Source organism: Protopterus annectens, chromosome 3.part1, assembly GCF_019279795.1.
Source record: "Protopterus annectens isolate FY-2018-M chromosome 3.part1, PAN1.0, whole genome shotgun sequence".
Lineage (NCBI taxonomy): Eukaryota > Metazoa > Chordata > Ceratodontiformes > Protopteridae > Protopterus > Protopterus annectens.
In genome coordinates, this window is record NC_056732.1 from 49,420,479 (window position 1) to 49,445,088 (window position 24,610).

Consider the following 24,610-nt stretch of genomic DNA (forward strand, 5'->3'; position numbering starts at 1 on the left):
CACTTTTAGTGATGTGAGACTTGAGCCAAGTTTCGGACAAGGCAAGGATGTTAGTGTTTGTATGGGCTATCCAGGAATGTAGCTCTGAGATCTTGGTAGTTAGACATTGAATATTTATAGAATATATGGATAGGTGTTTATATGCAGAAGTTTGTTGTATCTGAGTATGGGTATGGTTAGGGGTGAGAGCAGAAGTGGTGGGATTGGAGGAATGATGAAGGGACTGAGGGCCTGGGTTAGGGTGGATGTCACCAGAGAGTAGAAGATTATTTGTGAGATGTGTAAGTGGAGTATAAGCTAGTGGAGGAAGATGAGTTTTGGTTTGGGTTTGAGGGTAATTGGTTGTGAACAACAACTACGCAGGTAAAAGCTACACTCTCTAAAGCCAAAAGCACAGCATCCATGGGACCGGACAACATCCCAGGTTGCATTTTACATGAACTTCAGAACGAACTGGCTCCCCACTTAAGCACCATGTTCAATAATAGCCTCGCATCAGGCTTTCTGCCCACTAAATGGCGCACAGCAACAGTTATCCCACTCCACAAATGGGGCGCCACCACTGATCCCGGGAACTATCGACCTATTAGCCTAACGAGCCTGGTCTGCAAGGCCATGGAACGTATCATCATGGAACTCATAAACAAAGACATTGGTAACCTCCAAACTCTGGATCCCACCCAGTTCGGGTTTGTGAAAGGCAGATCATGCCTCCTGAACCTGATCAACTTCTTTGAGGCAGTCACCAAAGCCGTAGATGAGGGTAAAGTGGTTCACACAGCCTTTCTTGACCTCGCCAAGGCTTTCGACACCATCCCACATTCTAGAATTATAGCTAAACTCACTAAACTAGGTAGAAATCCCTACGTCACAAGATGGGTTGCCAACTGGCTCACTGACAGAACCCATACTGTAAAAGTTGCAGACTCCAAATCTGACCTCAAAGCAGTGACAAGTAGAGTACCACAGGGTTCCGTCCTGAGACCTCTCCTGTTTGGTATCTACTACTCTGAAGTACAGGCTAACGCAGAAGGCTTCTGGATAACGAAGTTCGCAGATGACTTCAAACTAGGAGCCATAGTCAAGTCCCCAAATGATGTGGACATCCAACAGAAGGGCCTTACTGAGACAGATGCCTGGTGTCAGAGCCATGGCCTCAAGCTCAATGCCAAAATGTGCAGTGTCATCCCCTTTGGTAAAAACTCTGTACCCATGAACTACCACATAGGCAGCAATCTGCTTAACACTGAATGTGTGATAAGAGACCTTGGGACCCAGGTAGACAGTAGTCTCTCCTTTGATAGTCACATCGCCACAGTAGTCAGGAAGTCCTTCTACGTGGCACACCTCATCATAAAAGGGTTCTTATCCAAGAAAAAAGAGGTCATTGTTCCCCTCTACTCGACACTCATTAGACCCATTATAGAGTACAACGCCCCTTTTGGAATGTACCTCACAAGACATCTGCAGCAGCTGGAAAAGCCACAGAAGAACCTCACAAGGAGGATTACTGGCCTCAAACAAATGCCCTACACTGACTGTCACAAAAAACTCCAGCTTTACTCTATAGCATATTGCCTACTCCGAGGTGATCTCTGCCTAACATATAAAGCTATGTTAAACCTAGAGCTGTTGGACATGCTACACCTAAAGAAATCCCAATCGCTCCGAGTTACCTGCTCTAGGGACCTAAACCTTGTCACCACAATAAACAGGACATGCTTGAGTGATAGATTCCTGTCCCAGAGACTTCCTATACTCTGGACCAAGCTACCCATCTATGTCAAGCAAAGTTCCTCATTAGCACTCTTCAAGAAAAATCTTGATGAGTGGATGGGAAATAGGAAATACACCCCCGGGATCACTTCTGTGTCTCTGCTCAACAGTGGCACAGGAAAATAACTTTCTTGGGTGGCGTAAGCCAGGGAACCTTGTTGGCTAGGCTCACGTAGGCCCTTGGGCCGATAGCCTAGTACCTACCTATGAACAAGGGCGAGATCTCAACTGTGAAAAAGCACCCTGCTTAGCCTCAACAGGCAAATAAGACAACTTGTCAAATCCTCTAAGGGCCTCTCTGAAAAAACTTAGCTAGCACAGCCAAGGATAACCATAAGACCTTTTACAGCTACATATGTAGCCTAAAAGTTAGGACCCAAGCATGTGCAGAACTATGACCAACGGTATCACACAAACTGACCCCACAGAGATAGCAAACCTGCTAGCGGATGGGTGTGGTGAAAATGTCACCCTCAATCCTCTCCAAATCTGTCACAAACCTTGCCCGAAACCTCACCCACCCTACATATCTGAAGAACAGGTCATCAAAGCCTTGTCCAAGGCAAAAAACACAGCCTTTATGAGATCAGACAGCATCCCAGGCTGTCTTCTAAAAAGGCTAAAATATGAACTGGCATCACCATTAAGTACCCTTTTCAGTCATAGTCTAACCACAGAACAGCAGCAATAGTTATTCCCCACAGAGGTGGGCTAGCAACAGATCCAGGGAATTAGACTCATATACCTGACCAGCCTCATCTGGTAAGCCATAGAACACAATTCGGCTTCATCAAAGACAGATCCTACCTGTAAAGTTTCAACACAATCCCACACTCGGGCATTACCGATAAGCTTAGCAAACTGAGTGTAAACACCTTCATTGGAAGATGCATTGCTAACTGGCTCACAAACTGGGCAACTCCACATCAGCCAGCAGACCAGTTACCAGCGGGGTGCCACAGGGGTCACTACTGCGCTCCTACTTTTATTTGTTTTATTTTTATTTTTGTTTTACATTTGAAAACCGGGAAAGTCCGACTGGACACGGGTCCATTTTTCAGCTGAGGCCCAGTGAGAAAAGCTCCAAGTACATACATTCACAAGATCTTACAGATTTTGAATCAACTTTCCTTACAGGTAAAACTAACACTCCAATCAAATGACAGCATATTGCTGTCATTTAATTGGTTGTTTGGTTTATACATTAATTGGTTGTTTGGTATATACTTCTTAGAAGTTCAGGTAAAAACTAAGGGCTTGTGGCTGACCACATTTGCAGATGACTGCAAAATGGGTGCAATTATTGAATCCCCAAATGATGTCAGTATACTCCAGGAGGGTTTTACACAGACCAGTGACTGGTGTCTTAGTCACAGTCTCAAACTGAATGCAAAGAAATGCATCATCATTCCCTTCAACACAAACAATGCCCCTTCACACTATCAAATCAACAACAATACCCTAAGTACCCATGAAGTGGTAATGGACTTGGATTCACAAGTTGACCAAGACCTTAACTTTGATCACCATGTGTCTACTGTAGCAAGGAAGGCTTTCTACATAGCGCACTTGATTAGTAAAGGCATCTACTTGAGAGCAAGAGAGGTTATATCCCCTTTATACTCGGCACTAATCCAGCACGTAATTGAGTATAATGCTCCGTTTGGCTTGTGCCGTACAAAGCACCTGCAGAAATTGGAGAGACCTCAGAGGTTTCTAACAAAGATGATCAAGGGACTCCAGTATGTGCCTTACACAGACAGAGTAATGTCCCTGTCACTTTACTCTGTATCATATAGACTTCTTAGGGGAGACTTATGCCTGGCTTACAGAGCAGTCTCAGACCCCAGCCTAATGAACTTGCTGCATATCTGTAAGTCAAATGGGACTAGGGCTACCTGTTCCTGGGCCTAAATATGGCCTGCAGCTTAAAAAGGACATGCTGGAGGAACAAATCTATTTCCCAGCGACTGCAACGTCTTTGGAATAGGCTACCTATTCATGTGAAACAGACCACCTCTATAACACTGTTCAAAGAGAACCTGGACGAGTGGACGGGGCACCGTAAATTCTTTTCGGGAATAGTGCCCACAACCCTCCTGGACATGAGCAGTTATTACTAAGTGCAATCTTGGGTATTAAGTAACATTTCTATGGTATTATGTTGGGATGAAAGGGCTAGGCTTGAAATGACTTCTGGGACAGTACCTAGTAATCTCCTGTGATCCTCTATAGGTGTAGCTTATACTTTCCGAGCCTCAGAACTGTCCGGATTCCTTGTTGGAGTGTCGGGTTAGTTGGGTTGTCATTGTGCAGTTCTATGCCTAAGCTAAGAGTGCTGACTCTTGGCACGGCTGACAGAGTCACTACATTGGAAGCACCAGATTAGTTATGGCACTCTTAGCTCCTTTGTGGAATTCAAATGCGTGGTTTTATTTCCCTGTATCTCACGTAAGATAGGAGAGGTCCTATTTACTGTTTTACCTTATAGATTGTGTTCATATGTCTTGATGGACATCATGTTCCTGTGTGTCTTGCTGCTGTCTTTATCCTGAAGTTATGGAAGTTTGCTTGTGTGTATGGATTTGGTCTCATGTTCTCCCTCTCTCCAGCCTGGCTTAGGCTTTGGTATTGCTGACATGCTTCCAGCTGTGTACTTCTTATTTGCATAATAGTTTAGCTAAGGCATCAAAGATTCCTTCAGATTTCCAGTTCTGGTTGTCTTTCTGCAGATCCCTATCCTTTGTGGGGGCCTGCAATGATTCCCCCCCCCCCCATTCTTTTGGGTTAATTTATGATAGTCTTACCAGTCTCACTTTCAAGTCAGATGGTTCCCCTGCATCCCTGCTACTTTTCTATAGCAGCTCTGAGGTAACACCACCATGGGGAAAGGGGACGTGCAGTGGTTCAGATTTTTTTCAGTGGATAGAACAGTTTTGCCTTGCATTACTTGCGGGCTCCTGATGTGTGTCTTTGCTGGCACTTGGATGCTCCTAACTTCTCAGTCTTGCACTTTCTGCAGATTCTGGACAACTTACTTCCCTGATGTCCTTCAAGGATGCATCTGCAGTCCTTACAAATGGGTTGTCCTGTCGTCAGGCAGCCCTTCGGTCGGCCGGATTCCAAAGTCTGGGTCTGGCCTCGGCTGGTGTCGCACTTCACCCGACGTCATAGCTGCAGTTCTTCGGGTATAAAGGCATCAGCCGATGCCATTTTCCCCAGTCTTTCTTGCCGCGTGGCACCCGAAGCAGAAGCTGTTCGCAAGTGCCGGTCGGTCAGAACCAGAGATTACTATCGAATACTTCTACTACTACCGAAGACTTCTAAAAAGCTAAGTACCCCGTTAGGGACTCTTTCTTGCCTCAGCCGATGTCAGAAAAAGTGAATAACTGTTTAACTTGTGGGAAACAAATACCTCATAAAGATTTCCACTCTTACTGCTTACCTTGTTTAGGCCCAGACCACGACGTAGCAGCTTGTCTAGCCTGTGCTTCTTTTAACCGACAGACACTTAGACGTCGGTCGGAATTTGCTGAGGAGTTTTTCGGCTCCGATTTTGCTTACATTATGCCGTCGGATCCTCCGACTACGCAAATATCTAAAAAGCGCAAGGAAAAGGACCGACACTCGCGGTCCGCAGTTTTGGCCGAAACCACGGTTAAGCCAACCGCGAGTGTCTCGGTTTCGGCTGAAACCGAGCTCGCGGTTCTTCCTTCAGCCGAAAACTTACCTCCTACCGAGGCCTCATCCAACCTGGTAGAATCGGCTTCTGAAATCCCACCTGCTCTTGCAGGTTCCCAGGAATTATCTGATACTATCCCCTTGGATATTTCAACCCCTGCACGTGGAGCTGCTAGGCCACCTGCAACCATATCGATTAAGGCCTTTGCCAGGGCTAAAGCAGCTAAATCTACTAAATCTGTGCCTGCTAAGACCCCCTCTCACAGGCCTAGCTCTAGTTCACAAATGCTTAGTCTAGCAGAGGATCTCATTTCTTTGATCCGCGGATCCCAACCTCACCCAGACAGGGCCTCTCACCCACCTCCAGAGAAGAGGCCTAGAGCAGAGCCCCCTGAGCCAGTTTCTACAGATGACTCCTCCGATGATTCAGATAATACAAACCCTCCAGAGGGCCCTTTCTCCCCTTATGAAGACTCTGATGCTGAAGAGTCCATTCCTTCTGCCTCTCCGCCTGAGGAATTTTCCTTTGGGGAAACCTTGCATGCTATGAGGGAACAATTTCAGTGGCAGGGCCAGGATTTTTCAGACTCTAGAAAAGGCTTAGAACCTTTCTGCATTTACCACAGCATAGGCCTTTAGCCATCCCTCCAGTTCTCTCTGTTGTGGATGATGCATTTAATGATGCTTGTACTGCTCCTGATTCACTACCTCCTGCCCCTGCTAAGCCCGATAGGTACTACAGGGTCCCGGACACACATTATCATTTGTATAAGGCTCCTTTTGCAGATCCCGAAACTATCTCCCAGGGACCTAAGGCTGTAGCAGCTACCTCTGCCAAAAAAACCCTCCCCTCTGAAAGGGAATCCAGGTCCTTAGAGAGATGGGGTAAAAAAGTTTACACTTCTACTACTCTTTCAGCTAGGGCCTTGAACTGTCAATTCCACATGATCCAGTATCAAGAATTTATGTTAGACCAGTTAACTAAAAAGCTGTCCTCGGATGAACCATTAGACAAAAAATCTGTTCAGGAAATGGTACATAACATTCAGCAGGTCAGTACTCATTCCTTAAAATGCGGCTATGATGCACTGGAGGCTTCCTTTAGATCAGCCATGACTGGCACAGGGATCAGAAGACATGCATGGTTAAAAGAGCAGGCCTTACCAGACCATGTCAAATCAAAGCTACTAGATGCTCCCATGGACAAGATCAATTTGTTTGGCTCTCCTGCACAACAGGTGCTGAAGAAGATGGAAGAGAAGGCAAAATCTGTCCAGACAGTGAAAGATTTCTTACAGGTCCAACCTCCAAGGTTTAGCAGGAATTGGCCCTCCAAGAATTGGTCCTTTCCAGACACCTCCAGAGCTCAGAGAGGCAGGAATAGGCGCTCAAGAGGCAGAGGTCAATCCAGAGGTGCCTACAGGGGACGCCAGTGGCAGGCAAACAACCAGCGAGGTACAGCCACAGATACAGCCACCACCACTACTACAGGACAATCACAGTGACTTGGCTCTGGCACCGCCTACCAGGGAACAACTAAAAGCAACCTTAGGCGGGAAGCTAGCCTTATTTTCAGTAAACTGGCATTACATCACAGGAGACAAGTGGATTTTGCAGACAATAGACCAAGGTTACAGGTTTCACTTCCATACTCTACCAAGGAAGAGAGGAATGCCAAACCTACCTCCAAATCAAAAGGCAGAAGCTCTAAAACAAATAACTCACTTACTAAGGATGAGAGCTGTAGAAAAGGTGCCATCTATGGAGCAAGGACAGGGATTTTACTCCAGGCTCTTCCTGGTACCAAGAAAAGAAAACAAATGGAGACCTATTCTCGACCTGTCCGCTTTAAACACATTCCTCATTGTTCCAAAATTCAAAATGCTGACCCTACAGCAGCTTCTTCCCATGTTGGGCAAGGAGTCTTGGCTGGTAACTCTAGATCTCAAGGAGGCATACCTGCACGTCCCCATACGACCAAATTGCAGAAGATACCTCAGATTTCTTGCAGGATCAGAGCATTATCAATTCTCAGCATTGCCCTTTGGCTTATCTACTGCACCCAGAGTGTTCACGAAATGCCTGGCATCAGTAATTGCTCATTGCAGGCTTCAGGGAATCCAAATCTACCCTTACCTGGATGACTGCCTGTTACAAGCGGACAACAAAAACAAGCTAACAGAAGACTTGAAAAGGGTCATTTATCTACTGCAAGCCCTGGGATACACAGTCAATATAAAAAAGTCAAGGCTGATACCATCCCAAAGGATAACCTTTTTGGGTGCAGAGCTGGACACATCAAAACAAATGGCATTCCTAACAGTAGAAAAACAGGAGCAACTCCCTCTCTACTTCTTGGCATTAACAAACCAGAACCAGCTAACAGCAAGAAAAGTCCTGCAAGCCTTGTGTTTCATGGCATCCTGCATAATATTGGTTCTACATGCCAGACTGCATATGAGAAAGTTACAATGGTACCTAAGGAATTTATGGTCTCAGCACAAGCACAGCCTAGAAACCCAAATTCCAATACTCCCATGCCTGAAACAAGAATTCCAATGGTGGGCTCAGGCCTGTCAATCAAACAAAGGACTGCCCTTCCACAGCACTCAACCAAGCCAGACCATCACAACGGACGCCTCAGACCTCGGTTGGGGGGCGCACATGCTGGACAAGTGCATACAAGGCTTATGGACTCAAGACCAGCTGCACCTACACATAAATCAAAAGGAAATGCTGGCAGTAAAACTGGCAATTCAGACATTCAGACCATTTCTCCGACAAGGTCAACTGTTGATAAGGACAGACAATACCACAGTTATGTGGTACATCAACAAACAGGGAGGCACACATTCATACCCTCTATGCCGGATGGCAATGGACCTCTGGAATGTGGCCCTGAGCTTCAACATTCAGTTACAAGCAATTTTTGTGCCAGGAAAAGAAAACATTCTAGCAGACATACTAAGCAGAACTACCACGGATGCCCACGAATGGATGCTGCATCCGGACATCTTCAAAACCATTACAAGAAAGTGGGGACTACCAGAAATAGACTTATTTGCATCCCCACGCAATCACCAACTGAAGAAATTCTGCACAAGGACGTACCACCCACTTGCTTGGAAAGTGGACTCCCTATCTTTCAGTTGGAAAAACCTGACAGCATATGCATTCCCACCACTTCCTTTGATGCACAAGGTGCTATTGAAAATCAAAGAGGACCATCCAAGGATCATCCTGATAGCTCCAGACTGGCCAAGGCAACATTGGTACCCATTACTGAGGAGCATGTCTCGGGAACAAATATGGACTCTACCTCTAGTTCCCTTACTGTTAACACAGAACAACTACAACACCCTGCATCCAAACCTGAAAACACTGCAGCTGTCTGCCTGGAACATTGCATAAGACCAAATAACCCAAATTTATCTTGGAGGCTCGCAGACCCTCAACAAGAAAAAATTATTCAGCAAAATGGAAAAGATATCACATTTGGAGTACTGCAAAGGGAGAAAATGTGTCACTGGCAAACATAGCCAACATCCTGGAATACTTGGCAGAGCTCTTCCACAACGGCCTGTCCTATTCTTCCATTAAGATTCATGCATCAGCTATTTCAGCAGAATACAACTTGGATCCTCCAGTCTTCTCACATCCTCTGCTCAGGCAGTTTCTGAGAGGAATTAAAAATGTAAAACCACCTAGGAAACCACCATTGCCAGCATGGGACTTGAACTTTGTGCTAGAAAAGTTGACACTCCTCCTTTCGAACCAGCAGCAACAGCAGACTTACAATACTTATCATGGAAAACTGCTTTCCTGCTTGCAATCACTTCAGCAAGAAGGGTATCTGAGCTACAGGCATTAATGGCAGTACAGCCCTTCCTGATCTTCCATCAAGATAGAGTGTCCATGAGAACAAATCCTACTTTTATGCCAAAGGTGGTCTCCAGGGTATCTTTAAATCAAGCTATCCATCTACCTACATTCTTCCCCAACCCACAGAACAGGGGGAAAGACTGTTGCATACCTTGGATGTACATAGACAACTACGCTACTACCTGGACAGGACCAAGGGCAATAGAAAAACTGACCAGCTACTGGTAGCATATGCAACAGGAATGGAAGGAAAAGCAATTTCAAAACAGACAATCTCTAAGTGGATAGGAAATTGCATTAGATTTTGTTACTCCTACCATGGGAAGAAAACTCCAGAAAACATCAGACCTCACTCTACAAGGGCAACAGCCACTACCACAGCTTTTCTACGAGGAGTGGCTACCAAAGACATTTTAGAGGCTGCTACTTGGAGCTCCGTGCATACATTTGCCAAGCATTATAATTTACCTTTATACTCCAGATCCCGAGCAGGTTTTGCCACTGCTGTTTTGCACGGGATCTTAACTACACCATAATCTTATTTCTCCTCCTCCCCCAGTTTGGCTATGGTATTCTACCCATTTGTAAGGACTGCAGATGCATCCTTGAAGGACATAGTACAGTTTTGTACCTACCATAAATGTAGATGTCCGATAGGCATGCATCTGCAGTCAGGATTACCCACCCTCCTTCCCCTCTGTGGTACTCCTAGGGTATTTGCCCATCTTGTAGCTAGCTGGGGGAATCTATTATGGTGTATTTGTTTGTATATATGTACATACATGCTTATTTTTTTGTTTGCTCTCTACTATTTGGAACCATTTGCATTATCCAAATTTAGCATTCCTAGAGGGCACCTGGCATCTGGGGCAAGAAACACTGAGGAAAATGGCGTCGGCTGATGCCTTTATACCCGAAGAACTGCAGCTATGACGTCGGGTGAAGTGCGACACCAGCCGAGGCCAGACCCAGACTTTGGAATCCGGCCGACCGAAGGGCTGCCTGACGACAGGACAACCCATTTGAAAGGACTGCAGATGCATGCCTATCGGACATCTACATTTATGGTAGGTACAAAACTGTACTTTCTTTCTCTAGATAAATAAGGTGTTTTGGAATACACTCCTCTCATTACTTAGTTTAGTGCTTGAATTTGTCCAAGTCCATTTTGCACTGCCCCCCCCCCCCCCCAACGAATGATGACTTCCTGGGAGTGGCTTTTCAAGTTTTGCATTACTTTGTTTCCTTCCCAGTTACTAAAGAGTACTATTTCAGCTAGTAGCACCCCAGGCAGACCTCTGTTTCAGTCTGGGCTTGGCTGGCAGTTTTCTCATTTGCCTTGCTACCTCGGGTGTTGCTTTCCCCCCAAAACATGTATTTTTGTAGAAGTTAAATACAGCTGTAGAGAAGGGATCTGGTTTGGGATGGTGTAATGGTTAAGGTATTTACCTCACAGACACAAGGTACAGGGTTTGATTCTCACCTTTAAAAAGGAAATAGAATAGGCTTAAAATGGCCCACAAGTGCAGCTAGCCTAGTACTTACCTATGAACCTTATCTTGACTGCATCTCTCTCTGGTGAATTTATCCAGTAGTATTGATCCCAACCTTGAACATTATGATGTTTATTTGAACTTTATTGCTGTTTAATTCTTGTAATAGACTTACTGACAGTCTTTGTACTGAGTTATTTATCTTTTTTTCAGCTTGTAGTAATGTGAATAAGTTATGTCCAGTAAAGTTGCATTTCGAAAATAAATTGCCAAGTTGTGCCTGTGTGTTAGCTTTAAATGTGCTTAACCATAGGGGAGGACATAGCAAACCCTCATGTCAGCCACTAGAAGTCAGAATTAAGACCGTAACAACAACAAAAAAAAGCTGGCTGGTGTAATGACCTCTGCAATCAGCATGTGCACATTTCCTTATATTAATGCCGCTTGACTGAAAAGTGAGTGGCCCTTGGCCAGGTTCATGCTCTGAAGTTCCTGTAAATTAGAGTGGAGTACTGAGCCTTTCCACAGATGGTGTTTCTTTGATGGGATATTACTGTCTTCCTCCCCTCGTAAAGAAAAGGACCAGTCTCAGCTGGTTATGCCTATCTTTCCCCAGACAGCTCATTCAACTTCCTGGACAGTGCCTCTACCAAGGTCATTGAGACATGGTCCGGGCTTCACTTCCACAGAGCTGATAGGAGCAGATCAACTTGTTTTCCTTTATTAGGCACATCATGGTAAAGTTAGACATTTTACATGAACATCTACATTTCTAAGAAAAATTAAGTGCATGAGAAATATTCTACAGCTAGACACAGATAGCCATCAAGATTGTCACTATGTGGAGGCCAGGTGCTGCCTTTTCCAAGACCAAAAAATGAAAATGAAACTGCCAACATGTTGTATTGTTTTGCATCATTGATGCTGCCTCCCTTTAGACTAAAAATTGAAACTGCTGTGGCTTACAGATAAAGGCATCAGCTGCTTAGTTCCACCTGGCCATATCAATGCTCAACTGTACATAGAAACTGAGTTGTTCTGTGTTAAAGGTGAGTGTATAGCTGAAGGAGAGCCTGTCAGTTGTTTAAATGCTCTTTCAGCAAGTGTTAATGAAGTAAATTCCCCTGAAAGCTACTTTTAATACTGAGTGTACCCTTTATCCAAATGTTGTCTGGCCATGGAGTTAAAATATAGATGTATGGGGGGGATATAGGGGCTTGCCCCCTTGCAAAAAATTTTGTCTGAGATTATCTGAACATGACTTTTAGCAAGTTATTTTCACAAGTTTGGTGCTCTGTGAAAGATGTTCTTCGTGTTTCACTGTTGAAGTCATCACATTTGGGTTATCCTGCCAGGGATAGCCCTCAGTCAGCCCGAATACCAGAGGCTTATTATTTCTGTGTCGGTTGCTGTCACTCCAGGACTGACGTTAAGTCATCAGTGGTATAAAATCAGGCAGCCAATGCCATTACATCAGTCTTTCTTGCCGAGGAGCCTGAAGCAGAAGCAAGTTTGCATGAGTGCTGGTCAGCCGCTACCCGAGTTTTCATTTCCGAATTGAAGTTGAAGTCTTCTAAAGCTAAGTACCCCCATTGGGGATCCTTTTTTCTTGCTCTAACCGATGTCAGGAAAAGTTAACAATTGTCTTGCCTGTGGAAAGCAAATACCCCACAGAGACTTCCATTCTTACTGCGTCATCTGTTTAGGCCCAGACCACGATGTCCCTCACTGTCACTTTTGTGTTTTGTTCAAAGCCAGAGCTATACATTGTCAGGCCCTTATTGTAGCTAGATTATTTTCACTCTCAGTCCTCAAATTCTGATATGGCTTCGGTAAGCCATCCGACTACCGATCTTCTGAAAAAAAAATGTAAGGATAAAGACAGAGACAGACCGCACAGGTCCAAAACTGCTGACTATGCTTCCGCTAAGCTAGTAGTCAGTTCTCTGGTCCTTAGTGAAGCACTTTCGCAGCCCCTGATGCCCACTTCTGTGGATTCGCAGGCCGCTACCAAGACCCTTTCAGTGTCTGGTATGCCGCAAGACTTTTCTTCGACTTAGGATCCTGCGGATGACTCTTCTTCGACTCAGGATCCTGCGGATGTCTCTGTCTTGGAAGAGTCAAGAGTCGCTGAGCAGGCACCAGCTTCTGAGGAAGTACTTTGCACTACCGATACTCGACACAGACCAACGACTTCTTTCACGTCTTCAGTTCTTTCTAAAACTATCAAGTTTCTAAGGCCCAGGGTATGAACTACACCCAAAAAACTGATGACCCAAGCTCAGGCACCTGCTTCCTTGCCTCACTCTCAAATGCTTAAAATAGCAGAAGACCTTATTATGCTTATTAGGGGAAGCCAAGCTACCCCTTCTAAAAGAAAAAGAGACTGGTCTCCAGTAGTTTTATCTGAACAGGAATCCAATGACTCTGATGCTTCTGAATATAAAGACATGCAACCCCTCCTTGCTTATGATGATTCTGATGCAGAGGAATCCATTCCTTCTGCCTCTCCACCCGAGGATTTTTCTTTTGGGGAAACCTTCATACTTTAAGGGAGCATTTCCAGTGGGAATGTTAAGACTATCCTGAATCAAAAAAGAGACTCAGGGAATTCTTAGATTTACCACAGCACGTACCTTTGGCCATTCCTCCTGTCCTGGATGTTGTGGATGATGTTTTTATGGAATCCAGTTTGACTTCTGACACCCTTCCTCCTCCTACCAGGAAACCTGACAGGTACTACAGAGTCCCTGACTCTCATAAATTACTTTTCAAACATCCTGCTGCTGACGCAGAGGTCATCTCTCAAGGACCTAAAGGAATTAAAGCGACCTCAGATAAGAATCCCACCCCCTCAGACAGGGATTCCAGAGCTTTAGACAGATTGGGTAAAAAGGTATACACTTCTGCTACTCTTGCTATTAGGGCATTAAATTGTCCGTTCCACATGCTGAAGTATCAGCAGCATACCATGGAACTCCTGAAACAAAAAATATCTTCCTTTCCTGTTTGTGCAGAAAATAAAGAATTACAAGAGCTAATGCATTCTGCAAGTCAAGTTACTATAAGCACGCCTTGCAATATGGCTTTGACGCCCTAGAAACATCTTGCAGGGCAGCAGCCGCTGGTTCTGTCCTTAGAAGGTATGCTTGGCTTAAGGAACAGACCTTGCCAGGCCATGTCAAATCCAAATTATTGGACGCACCTTTGAACAAAGACAATTTATTTGGCACTAAGGCAGTAAAGGTTTTAAAAAAGATGGAAGGAAAAGCTAAATCTATGCAGACAGTTAAATACTTCTTACAGGTCAGCCTCCCAGGTTCAGTAGGCATTGCCCCTCCAAAACTGGTCCTTTCCTGCTCCCTTCCAGGCTAGCTCAACCCAGACCCAGGGGAAGCAGATGCCCCAGACAGCATCCCCAGGGAATGCAGAGATCTAAGCAATGGAGTTCCTCCTCTTCAAAAACAGGGAGTGCTAAGCAACCCCCTTATGGGTAAGAACTTACAATGACTTTACACCTCCACCCCTTACCTCTGCCCACCTGCTTGTGCCCCTAGGAGGAAAACTCTCATTCCATGCAAGCAACTGGGTCTCTCATTACCAGCGACTGATGGGTCCTCAACATAGTGTCCAAAGGATACAATTTTTATTTCCACACTCTCCCATCCCCAAAAGGGTTCCCAGATCTTCCTCCAAAGCAATGAGCAGAGGCCAGAAAGCAAGTCCTTTCCCTGCTGTCCATGAGGGTAATGCAGCATGTTCCTGCAGAACAAATAGGCCAAGGTTTCTTTTCCAGACTCTTCCTGGTATCCAGAAAAGAGGGCAGTTGGTGCCCAATCTATCCATTCTAAACACCTTTCTGGTGATACCAGAATTCAAAATGTTCACCCTCCAGCAGCTTCTTAAAATGCTTTCCAAGGATGCTTGGGTTGCCACCCTAGACCTAAAAGACACCTTACCTACACATCAGGGAATCTTGCAGGAAATGTCTACATTTCAGGAAAGGATCTATGCACTTTCAGTTCTCTGCACTTCCCTTTGGCTTATACACTGCTCCCAGAGTTTTCACAAAATCCCTGGCTCCAGCTATTGCTTTTTGCAGACAAAGAAATATTCAAATTTGCCCATACTTAGACTATTGCCTGATTCAGGAAGACAGAAAAATCTGTTACAGCACCTGACCTTTGTAAAGGACCTACTGACCTCCCTGGGGTATACTTTCAACAAAATGAAATCAAAACTAGTCCCCCCACAAAAAATTGTATTCCTGGTATCAAGCCTGGGCACAGCATCCCAGATGGCATTCCTTACTCCAGAAAAACAAGCCTACCTGACAAGCTACTTCTCTCAACTACCCACCAGATCACAGTTATCTGCAAGGAAAATCCTGCAAGCTCTAGGGTTCATGGCCTCCTGCATTCTACTCGCTCCATATGCCAGACTGCATATGAGGAAACTGCATTGGTACCTAAAAAGCCTTTGGTGTCAACACTCTCAAGACCTGGAAACTATCATACCAATGATAGCTTGTCTAAGGAAGATTTTCTTTGGTGGGCAGCAGCATGCAACCACAGCAAGGGACTTCCCTTCTCATAACCCCACGCCGCCCAGACCCTCACCACAGGTGCATCAAACTATGCCTGGGGTTTACCCCTGGATAGCAGGTGCATTCAGGGTCATTTGAGCCCAAATCAAATACATCTGAACATCAACCAAAAAGAGATGCTAGTTGTTCAGCATGCCCTGACAGCTTTCAGAAGCCTACTCTCCCCGGGGCCTCTGCTGATCAAAATAGGCAACACCACAGTGATGTGGTATATCAACAAGCAAGGAGGAACACACTCTTATCCTCTCTGCAAGCTCACCATGACCTTTTGGCATACAGCCTCAACCATGCAACTACACCTGCTAGCACAATTCCTGCCAGGCTCCCTAAACTCTCTGGCTGACAACTTAAGCAGAAACCTGCTAGACCCACATGAGTGGCAGCTAGACCACAGAACCTTCACCCTTGTAACCCAGAAATGGGGCACCCCGAAGGTGGACCTCTTTGCCTCCCACTCCAATCAGCTCAGCAAATTCTGCATGAGGGAACCTCACAGCAAGGTGTGGAAAGTGGATGCTGTGTCCTTCCAATGGGTAAACCTCTAGTTTTTGCATTTCCCCCTCTACCACTCATTCCAAGGGTACTGCTCAAAATATGGGAGGAAAAACTGAGGGCAGTCCTGATTGCCCCAGACTGGCAATGCCAGCACTGGTACCCACTGCTGCGCAGCCTGTCATCCTTGCCACCATGGCACCTACTTCAGATCCCAACACTCCTGACCCAGAAGAATGGGAATTCATGCCACCCCAATTGCAGACCCTCAACCTGTCAGCTGGCTTATTCCCTGACCTCTCCTCAAGCTGCCAGCCTAAACAAACAAGTCCTTGATGTTATACATGAGGCCAGATGCCCCAGCACTAGAAAATCCTGTACTGACAAGTGGAAAAGGTTTTCCACCTGGATCCAGGCTAATGGAGCCGGAACGGCACAGCTCTCCCTACCTCTCATCCTGGATTACCTAGCAGACCTACTACACAGGAGTCTATCCTTCTCTTCTATTACAATTCATGCCTCTGCCATCTCTGCTCATTACAGAGCCACCTCTCTTCTCACACCCTCTCATCAAACAGTTCCTAAGAGGGGCTAACAACTTAAGGCCACCCAGAAGAGCTCCTACCCCAGCTTGGAATCTTAACTTTGTATTGGAAAAGTCCCCCCCCCCCGAACCTGCAGCTTCAGCAGAGTTAAAATTCCTCTCTTGGAAGACAGCCTTGCTTCCGGCCATCACTTCAGCTAGAAGAGTATCAGAGCTACAAGCACTCATGGCTGGAGAGCCCTTCATCATTTTCCATGCTGACAGGGTCTCCCTCAGGGCTAACTCATCCTTCATGCCTAAAGTGGTGTCCAGTGTGGCTCTCAGCCAATCCATTCATTTGCCCACCTTTTTCCTTAACCCACAAAACAATGGGGAAAGGATTCTGCACTCCCTAGATGTGCACAGACAGCTCAGATTCTATATGGACAAGACTAGATCTTTTAGAAAAACTGATCAATTGCTAGTCAGCTTCACAGCAGGGGCAGAGGGCAAGGCCATATCCAAACAAACAATCTCCAAATGGATAGCTCACTGTACAAACAGCATGGGAAACTGCCCCAAAGGGGGTCAATACACATTCCACCAGGGCAACCTCCACCTCTGCAGGCTTTTCTCAGAAGGTTCCCCACCAGGGGCATCCTGGAGGCTGCAACATGGACATCTGTTCATACGTTCACCAAGCATTACCACCTGCCTATCTTCTCCAAATCCAGGGCAGGCTTTGCCCCCCCGCAGTCTTGCTGGGCATCCTAGCCAGCCCCCAGTCTTCTTGACTGCCTCCACCCTTTTCTTCAGCTTTGGGAATCAACCCAAATGCGATGACTGCAACAGTGAAACCGAAGAACATAGTGCAGTTGTGTACACTTAACATAAATTTAGATGTTTGAGTGTATTAACTGTTGTAGTCCTGGTCCCCCCCCCCCCCCATCCCCCTTGTCTCGCTCTGTCTCTCTCTCTTCCTCTCTCCTTACAGGGAATTTTTGGTATTTAGTTTCACTGGTGGTGTTCTTCCACCATAACCTAGCTCCCTATCTGGGGGCTCCTGACAGGGCAAGGAAAACTGATGTAATGGCGTCGGCTGCCCAAGTTTATACCACTAATGATCTGATGTCAGTCCTGGAGCAACAGCAACTGATGCAGAAATACTAAGCCTCTGGTATTCGGGCCAACTGAAGGCTACCCCTGGCAGGATAACCCAAATGTGATGACTGCAACAGTGAATACACTCGAACATCTACTGTTATGGTAACTGTGCACAACTGTACTTTCTTTCTGGGGATGAGGTATCTTTCCAGTGAGCAAAGGGGTATTTGAAGATTAAATATCTAGAAAAAGTGACTGAAATGCATCAGTTAAGGATCCTTTGTGATGTAGTCCTGTTACATTGTATGTCGACTGCTGCAGTGCTGACCACATTGAATTGTTGATTTACACTATTATTACATTGTCTGTGGTGATAACGCTGCAAAGTGTGTTTGAAGACTGGCTTCCAAAACAAACCTTCTGTTACTACATGAAATATGTGAACAAAATAACCAGATAATTTTATCCATACTTAGTTTATTTCATTTCTTAATGTGCAGGTAGCACATGATTTATACTTTATTTTTTTTTTCACTTAAAACAGTTGCTTGAAGCGACACAGCAATGCCCTGTATGTATTACTAAAGCGAATCGTTCACGGTTCCAACAAAGATGCTGCAGAGCTGGGCTCTTGCTTTCTGGATTTTTTAAGACAGATCCTGAGCACGGATTTTTTGGTAAGTCTATTTTAGAGTTAGAGTATAGTGATTGGGCTGCAGATGAACAGAGTAGGGGGATGTACACAGGCATAGGTAAAATAATTGTATGTTACCTGGGTAGAATTTCTGAGTTTCATGGAAACATTTTCATTGGTGGTCTTGATAAACACTGTACAGAGGGTAATGCAGACGTAAAAACAAGTATTCTGTTTTCATTTTCTTTCAGATGTGCTCACTTGGTTCTTTGATCTACTTTTCAGTGTTGAACTGTGGCATTTAGTAATGCACCGAGCTCTTTGTTTTGTTGTGCTATCTTGTTTCTGTTCTGTGCACTTTTCCATGAAGTACTTTATAATCAGAGCTTCCTATGCAAATAGCAAACATCGCTAGCATTTAAATTGTAGTACTTCTACTTAAAATTGATACAGGAATATTGATATGTGTATCAGCATTGTGTACAGCTAGTACAGACAGGTCTGCCTCTGAGGAAATATTATCCTGGATAACTGCAAGTATATCTCTTGAAACAGTCCTAGGTGAATTTAATACCGTTTAGCCTGAGAGTGTACTGATAAAACTGTTCACTCCTCCACCAATCTGTATGTATGGTTAACTACACCTTATTCATACAACTACAAGGACATATAGAGTTACTGGAAAAGAAAGTGCCTTGGACTGGATACTAACAATCCTGAACAAAATTACCCACGTAGAAGTTATACAGAAACCATAAGTGATCCTAACCCAATCTGTCCCATGTGGAAACGCACAAAATCTTAGAGGAACATCATTTGTAAAGTAGCCAGAAATGCTACAGGTTCGTTAAAACTTCCTGTCTGTCCTATCTTTATGTAACACAGTAATTCACATCAGCGACACTCTCTTTATGTTAAACTCCTTGGTACCAACATATAGAAAAACAATTGAATCAAAACCTCCACCGTAGATTGTACCAGGAAAAAATGCTAATACACAACAGAGACAAAGTAAGGGGGGGGGGGAGTAGTCTTCAGCAATGTCCACACTTGCAAAACCTAAGAATTATGTCTAAAAGTCTAAGCAAAACTTCTGTATTACTCTACAAGAAAACTCCAGTAAAATTCCAAAACAGTTTTCATCAGCAATTTATGAACTTGTACAACCTGCTAAAAAATTCATAACCCTGTCAGAGACAAAGTAGACTACAACACAACATGTAAATGTAATTCCTGCTGCATAAATGTCGCTAACTCCCTTCATAAACTCAACACATCAGTAAGAGACACTGACAATAAAAAGCACAATTAGTATACAAATGCTTAAACTCATCTCTCTTGCGGCAGATAACCTACCAGCAGAATATCTAAAAATAGTTGGTTCTGAGCTGGGAATTTCTGGTTAAAGGCTTATAGTGCATGCATATCTGAACTGCTTCTTACTGAAGTTGGTGCGCCTTGTTTGCTGTGGCATAGACTGGATTCGGGCCTGCTGGATCTAGCTTTGTTTGTGTAACTTGAGCACTAATCCAGGCATTCTCTAAAGTATTCAGTTGTATTTATTACTGCTTGGTAGTAACTTGATTAAAGTGTAGCTATCATTCTAAGTCTTTCGGATTAAGCACTTGGGCTTCAGACCAGTTGTTTTACATTAGGAAGGTTTGTGGCATGCACTGTGGTGGCAGGACAGGTAGCTTTCATCCTTCTAAGTTGGGAACTGCTGATTGAGAGCCCAGTGTCTGTTATTCTTAAAGTGTATTAGTTCTGGTTTAAGCACTTGGGCTTCAGGCCAGTTATTTTACATTAAGAAGGTTCGTGGTCTGCACTCTTGTGGGAGAAGAGGCTGGACTCTGCCCTTCTGAGCTGGGAATTTCTGGTTAAAGGTTTATAGTGCCTGAATATTTGAACCATATCTTACTGAAATTGGTACACCTTGTTTGCTGTAGCATAGACTAGATCCAGGCCTGCTGAATCTAGCTTTGTTTATATGCTTGTTGTTTGTTTGCTTATTTCTCTGGAACGCTAATCCACCTAATACGCGGCTTCTCAGTGCTTCTGTGGATCACTAGTGATATCTGCATTGCTTACTGTACTTATTTCCTTGTTTCACTTGAAAGAAAGTTACTGTTTGTCGTTTTTGCATTTAAGTTACCTGTAACACATTGCACTTAAGTTACCTGGCACTTGCTCACTAAAGCAATTATATAAGTCAGCACTAAAAATTAAAAGCACTACACCCTCACTCCCCACTGGCCCTTGTTTTCAATTATAAAGGAATTCCCAATATTATTCTAGCATGTCCAAAGGTCAGTTGTCAATCTCCTCTCCGATCCAGCTGGTGAATCTGAGAATCTTGAGGCAATGTTACAACTGCCTCATGTACACAGACAACCCTCTCCTCCTCCCAACAAATTCCAACTCATGTGAGAGATTCAACCATGTAGCCAAACTGGAGGCTAAGCTCTCTCAACTCAGTACTGGCATAACCAGTCAGGAGGAGAAGGAAACCACACTCAGTACAATTCCAGTCTCACATAGACCTACCACAACAGCAAACCAAACACATAATCACACAAAAACATACTTGGAGGCTCTAAATAAAGATCTGCCTAAGCAGCAGAGACCTCCAAAGCAGACACCCAGGCAACCGCTACCCCAAAACAAAACACGTGCAACACATATCTCACAAAGCCAGTGTGCCGAACAGTCACAGCCCTTAAGACTAAACAACACACCTGATACACTTGTAGTAGGTGACTCTATCGTCAGGCACACTGACGTCCCACTCACCAGGCTGAACAAGGCGAGGGTTACGGTGAGCAGCCTCTCGGGCGCTAGGATCCGCCACATAACACAAGCACTCAGGTCACTCCAAGGCAAGTACAAAAATGACTCAGTCATTGTCCATGCTGGTGTGAATGACCTGAGACGTACCTCCCTGGACTACATGAAAAGAGACATAGAGGAGCTTTCTGAGCATGTAGCCCAGGCCGGTATGACCCTGACCTTGAGTAGCATCTTACCCTCACCAAGAATGATGCCACAATATGAAGACAAGATGATCAATTTCAACAATTGGCTTAAGTACTGGTGTCATTCAAAGGGGATCCATTGCCTGTCAGCTTGGGATGATATGCTCGACAAGCCACGATGCTTCGCTAGGGACGGCTTGCACCTGTCACCCCTGGGCTTTTGGATATTGGCAAAGGCTCTTGCTACCCCCATAGTGCCTTTTTTAGGCAAGGCTCAAAAGACAAACCCACCTCCATAGGTATCACAAGGGATAAGAAACTATGAGTAATGCTACTCAACGCCAGAAGTCTAAACCTCAAGATGCACGCACTTGAAACTCTCCTTAGCATGGAGAACATCGATATCTGTGCAGTAACAGAAACCTGGTTCAGGGCTCCCGAGAGCACCCCAGCACTACCAGGTTATACCTCATATCATGCTTTTCGGCCCCAAAACTTAGACCAAACCACAAAAGGAGGGGGAGTATCGATATTCATCAAAGATTCCCACATCTCCAGGTTGGTGGCAAAGCACAAAGCATCAGAGACTATCCATGTGCAACTAACAGTGGGTAAAACTGCCTTCCAGTTTATAGCCTGCTACAGACCACCCTCCCAAACCCAGGAACCCCACTCAGCCTTCCTGAGAATACTGGAAAATATGAAGGTCTCTCCAAACACCATTATATTGGGCGACTTCAACTACCCAAACATAGACTGGGAGCATTACTCTAGCTCCAACACCCTAGCCCAAAGGTTCCTAGAATTTATAAACTCAAATGCTATGGAACAACTTGTTACCACTCCCACAAGAGGGGAAAACATACTGGACCTGATCATCACCAACATGGGGACTCTATGCTCCAGACCAGAAGTGTATCCCTCACTGGTAAGATCAGACCATAAACTAATCTCACTGGATATTCACATCCTGACCCCACCCCCTGCCCAGAAAACCACAGTGAAAAACTTCTCTAAAGCAAATTTCACACTCCTCAAAACTGAGGTGGAATCCTTCAAAGCCCCCGGCCTGTGGAAAATATGGCCCAGACCGCAGAATCCTTTATAAACGCATTCTATGAACACCTTCAGGAATGCATGGATCATGCAATCCCAAATAAAACCAAGACCCAATCCTCCAAAGGCAGACGTCCTGTCTGGTGGACCCCAGCCATAAACAAACTATACAATAGAAGGAGGAAGCTACTAAATGATAGAGCAAATTCCCAAAAAAGGGAAGGCATCACTGATCAGTATTAGCAAAAAAATACGGGCACTCATAAAATTGTCTAAGGCCAGCTTCGAGAGACAAATTGCACAGGACACTAAGGATAATCACAAGGCTTTCTTTAGTTATGTTAGGAACCTGGGTGGTAATTCCCAGATATGCTCAGAATTAGTCCTAAATGACAAAAAATACACCAAACCCACAGACATTGCCAACATGCTAGCTGACAGGTTCAGCGCAAACTCCCCCCCCCCCACCAAAAGGGCAAATATCTATCCCAGCAGAGTGCTGCCCCTGACATCTCAGATGCTCAGGTAAGAGCCGCCTCTCCAAAGCAAAAACACAGCATCAATGGGACCAGACGGTGTCCCGGCTGCGCCCTACATGAACTCCAAGAAGAGCTAAACCCAAACATAAAACTACTGTTCAGTCTCAGCCTTACTACAGGATATGTGCCCAAAGAGTGACGTACAGCAACAGTGGTCCCTCTCCATAAAGGTGGTGCCTCAACGGATCCTGGAAACTATCGCCCCATAAGCCTGACTAGCTTGGTCTGCAAAGCTATGGAAAGGATCATCATGGACCTCATAAATAAAGATATTGGGGACCTACAGACACTGGATCCTACCCAGTTCGGCTTTGTTAAGGGCAGATCCTGCCTCTTAAACCTGGTTGATTTCTTTGAAACAGTCACCAAGGCCATTGACGAGGGGAAGGTGGTCCACACAGCCTACCTGGACCTCACAAAAGCCTTCGATACAATACCCCACTCAAGCATTATAGATAAGCTCACCAGCTTAAATATAAACCCCTATGTCACTAGATGGATTGCAAACTGGCTCAAGGACAGAACCCACATGGTTAGAATTGCTGGAGCCATGTCAGACTCCAAACCAGTTACAAGTGGTGTCCCACAAGGCTCAGTCCTGGGACCTCTCTTGTTCGGTATATATTTCTCGGAGGTACAAGCCAACACGGAAGGACTGTGGCTGACCAAGTTCACAGATGACTGCAAACTGGGCGCCATAATCGACTCTCCAGCCGACACAAGCATCCTCCAAAAGGGCCTCATAGAAACAGACAACTGGTGCCAGAGCCATGGCCTCAAGCTAAATGCCAAAAGGTGTATAGTCATCCCCTTTGGCAAAAACAAAGTGCCCACAAATTACCACATAGGTGGTAATCCATTAAGTACAGAAGAAGTAATTAGGGACCTGGGGACCCAAGTTGATAGCAATCTCTCATTTGACAACCACATGGCCAAAGTGGTTAGAAAAACATTTTATATAGCCCACCTAATCATGAAGGGATTCACATCTAGATCAGGGGAGAGGTCGTCATGCCTCTTTACTCATCCCTCATCAGGCCCATAATTGAGTACAATGCCCCTTTTGGGATGTACCTTACCAGACACCTGCAGCAACTGGAAAGACCCCAAAAGTACCTCACCAAGAGGATCAAAGGGCTCAAACAGATGCCATATGCTGCCTGGTTAAAGAATCTCCAGCTCTACTCAGTGGCATACCGCCTGTTCAGAGGCAATCTGTGCCTGACATATAAAGCCACGACCAACCCGGAATTAATGGACATGCTGCACCTCAGAAAATCCAAATCCCATCGAGCTACGCGCTCGAGAGACTTGAACCTCAGCACTGAAATAAATAGGACATGCTGGAGGGACAGATTCATAACCCAGAGGCTCCCTTCACTCTGGAATAAAATCCCAGTCCAGGTTAGGCAGAGTCCCTCATTGACTCTCTTCAAGAGGAATCTTGATGAGTGGATGGGAGATCGTAGGTTTACACCGGGTGTCACTTCTGTGTCACTGTTAGACAGAGGCACAGTATACTAACCTCGAAAAAGGGCATAGCAAAATAAATTTAAAATGGGTGGCGAAAGCCAAACACGTTCTGGCTAGGCTTATAAATGCCCTAGGGCAGATAGCCTAGTATGAACCTATGACCCCATGTCTATATTTACAAATTGTTCTTTAAGAAGCTGTAATCCTGCAGCTCTGGAAACAGTCTTACATTATTCAGATAAAGGTGGCCGATCTGTTGACCTAGCAAACTACAGCCCTATAGCTCCCGTGTCCCCTCCGTGCAGAATACTTGAAAAATCTGATCAAATGCTTAATAGTGAGATATTTCAACAGTACAGTGTGGATTTCAGCCAGGCTA

General features: G+C 45.0%; 1 protein-coding gene across 4 annotated transcripts in view; it reads left to right on the forward strand.

Moving 5' to 3' along the window:
• The window catches only part of VIRMA (vir like m6A methyltransferase associated), a 1,734,630-nt gene that overhangs the window by 1,344,866 nt on the left and 365,154 nt on the right, over window positions 1-24,610 (forward strand). For all 4 annotated transcript variants that reach the window (XM_044066546.1, XM_044066545.1, XM_044066547.1 and 1 more), the window contains one exon: window positions 18,102-18,234. In XM_044066546.1, the coding sequence (XP_043922481.1) occupies window positions 18,102-18,234 (133 nt within the window). The remainder of the gene's footprint in view (window positions 1-18,101; window positions 18,235-24,610) is intronic.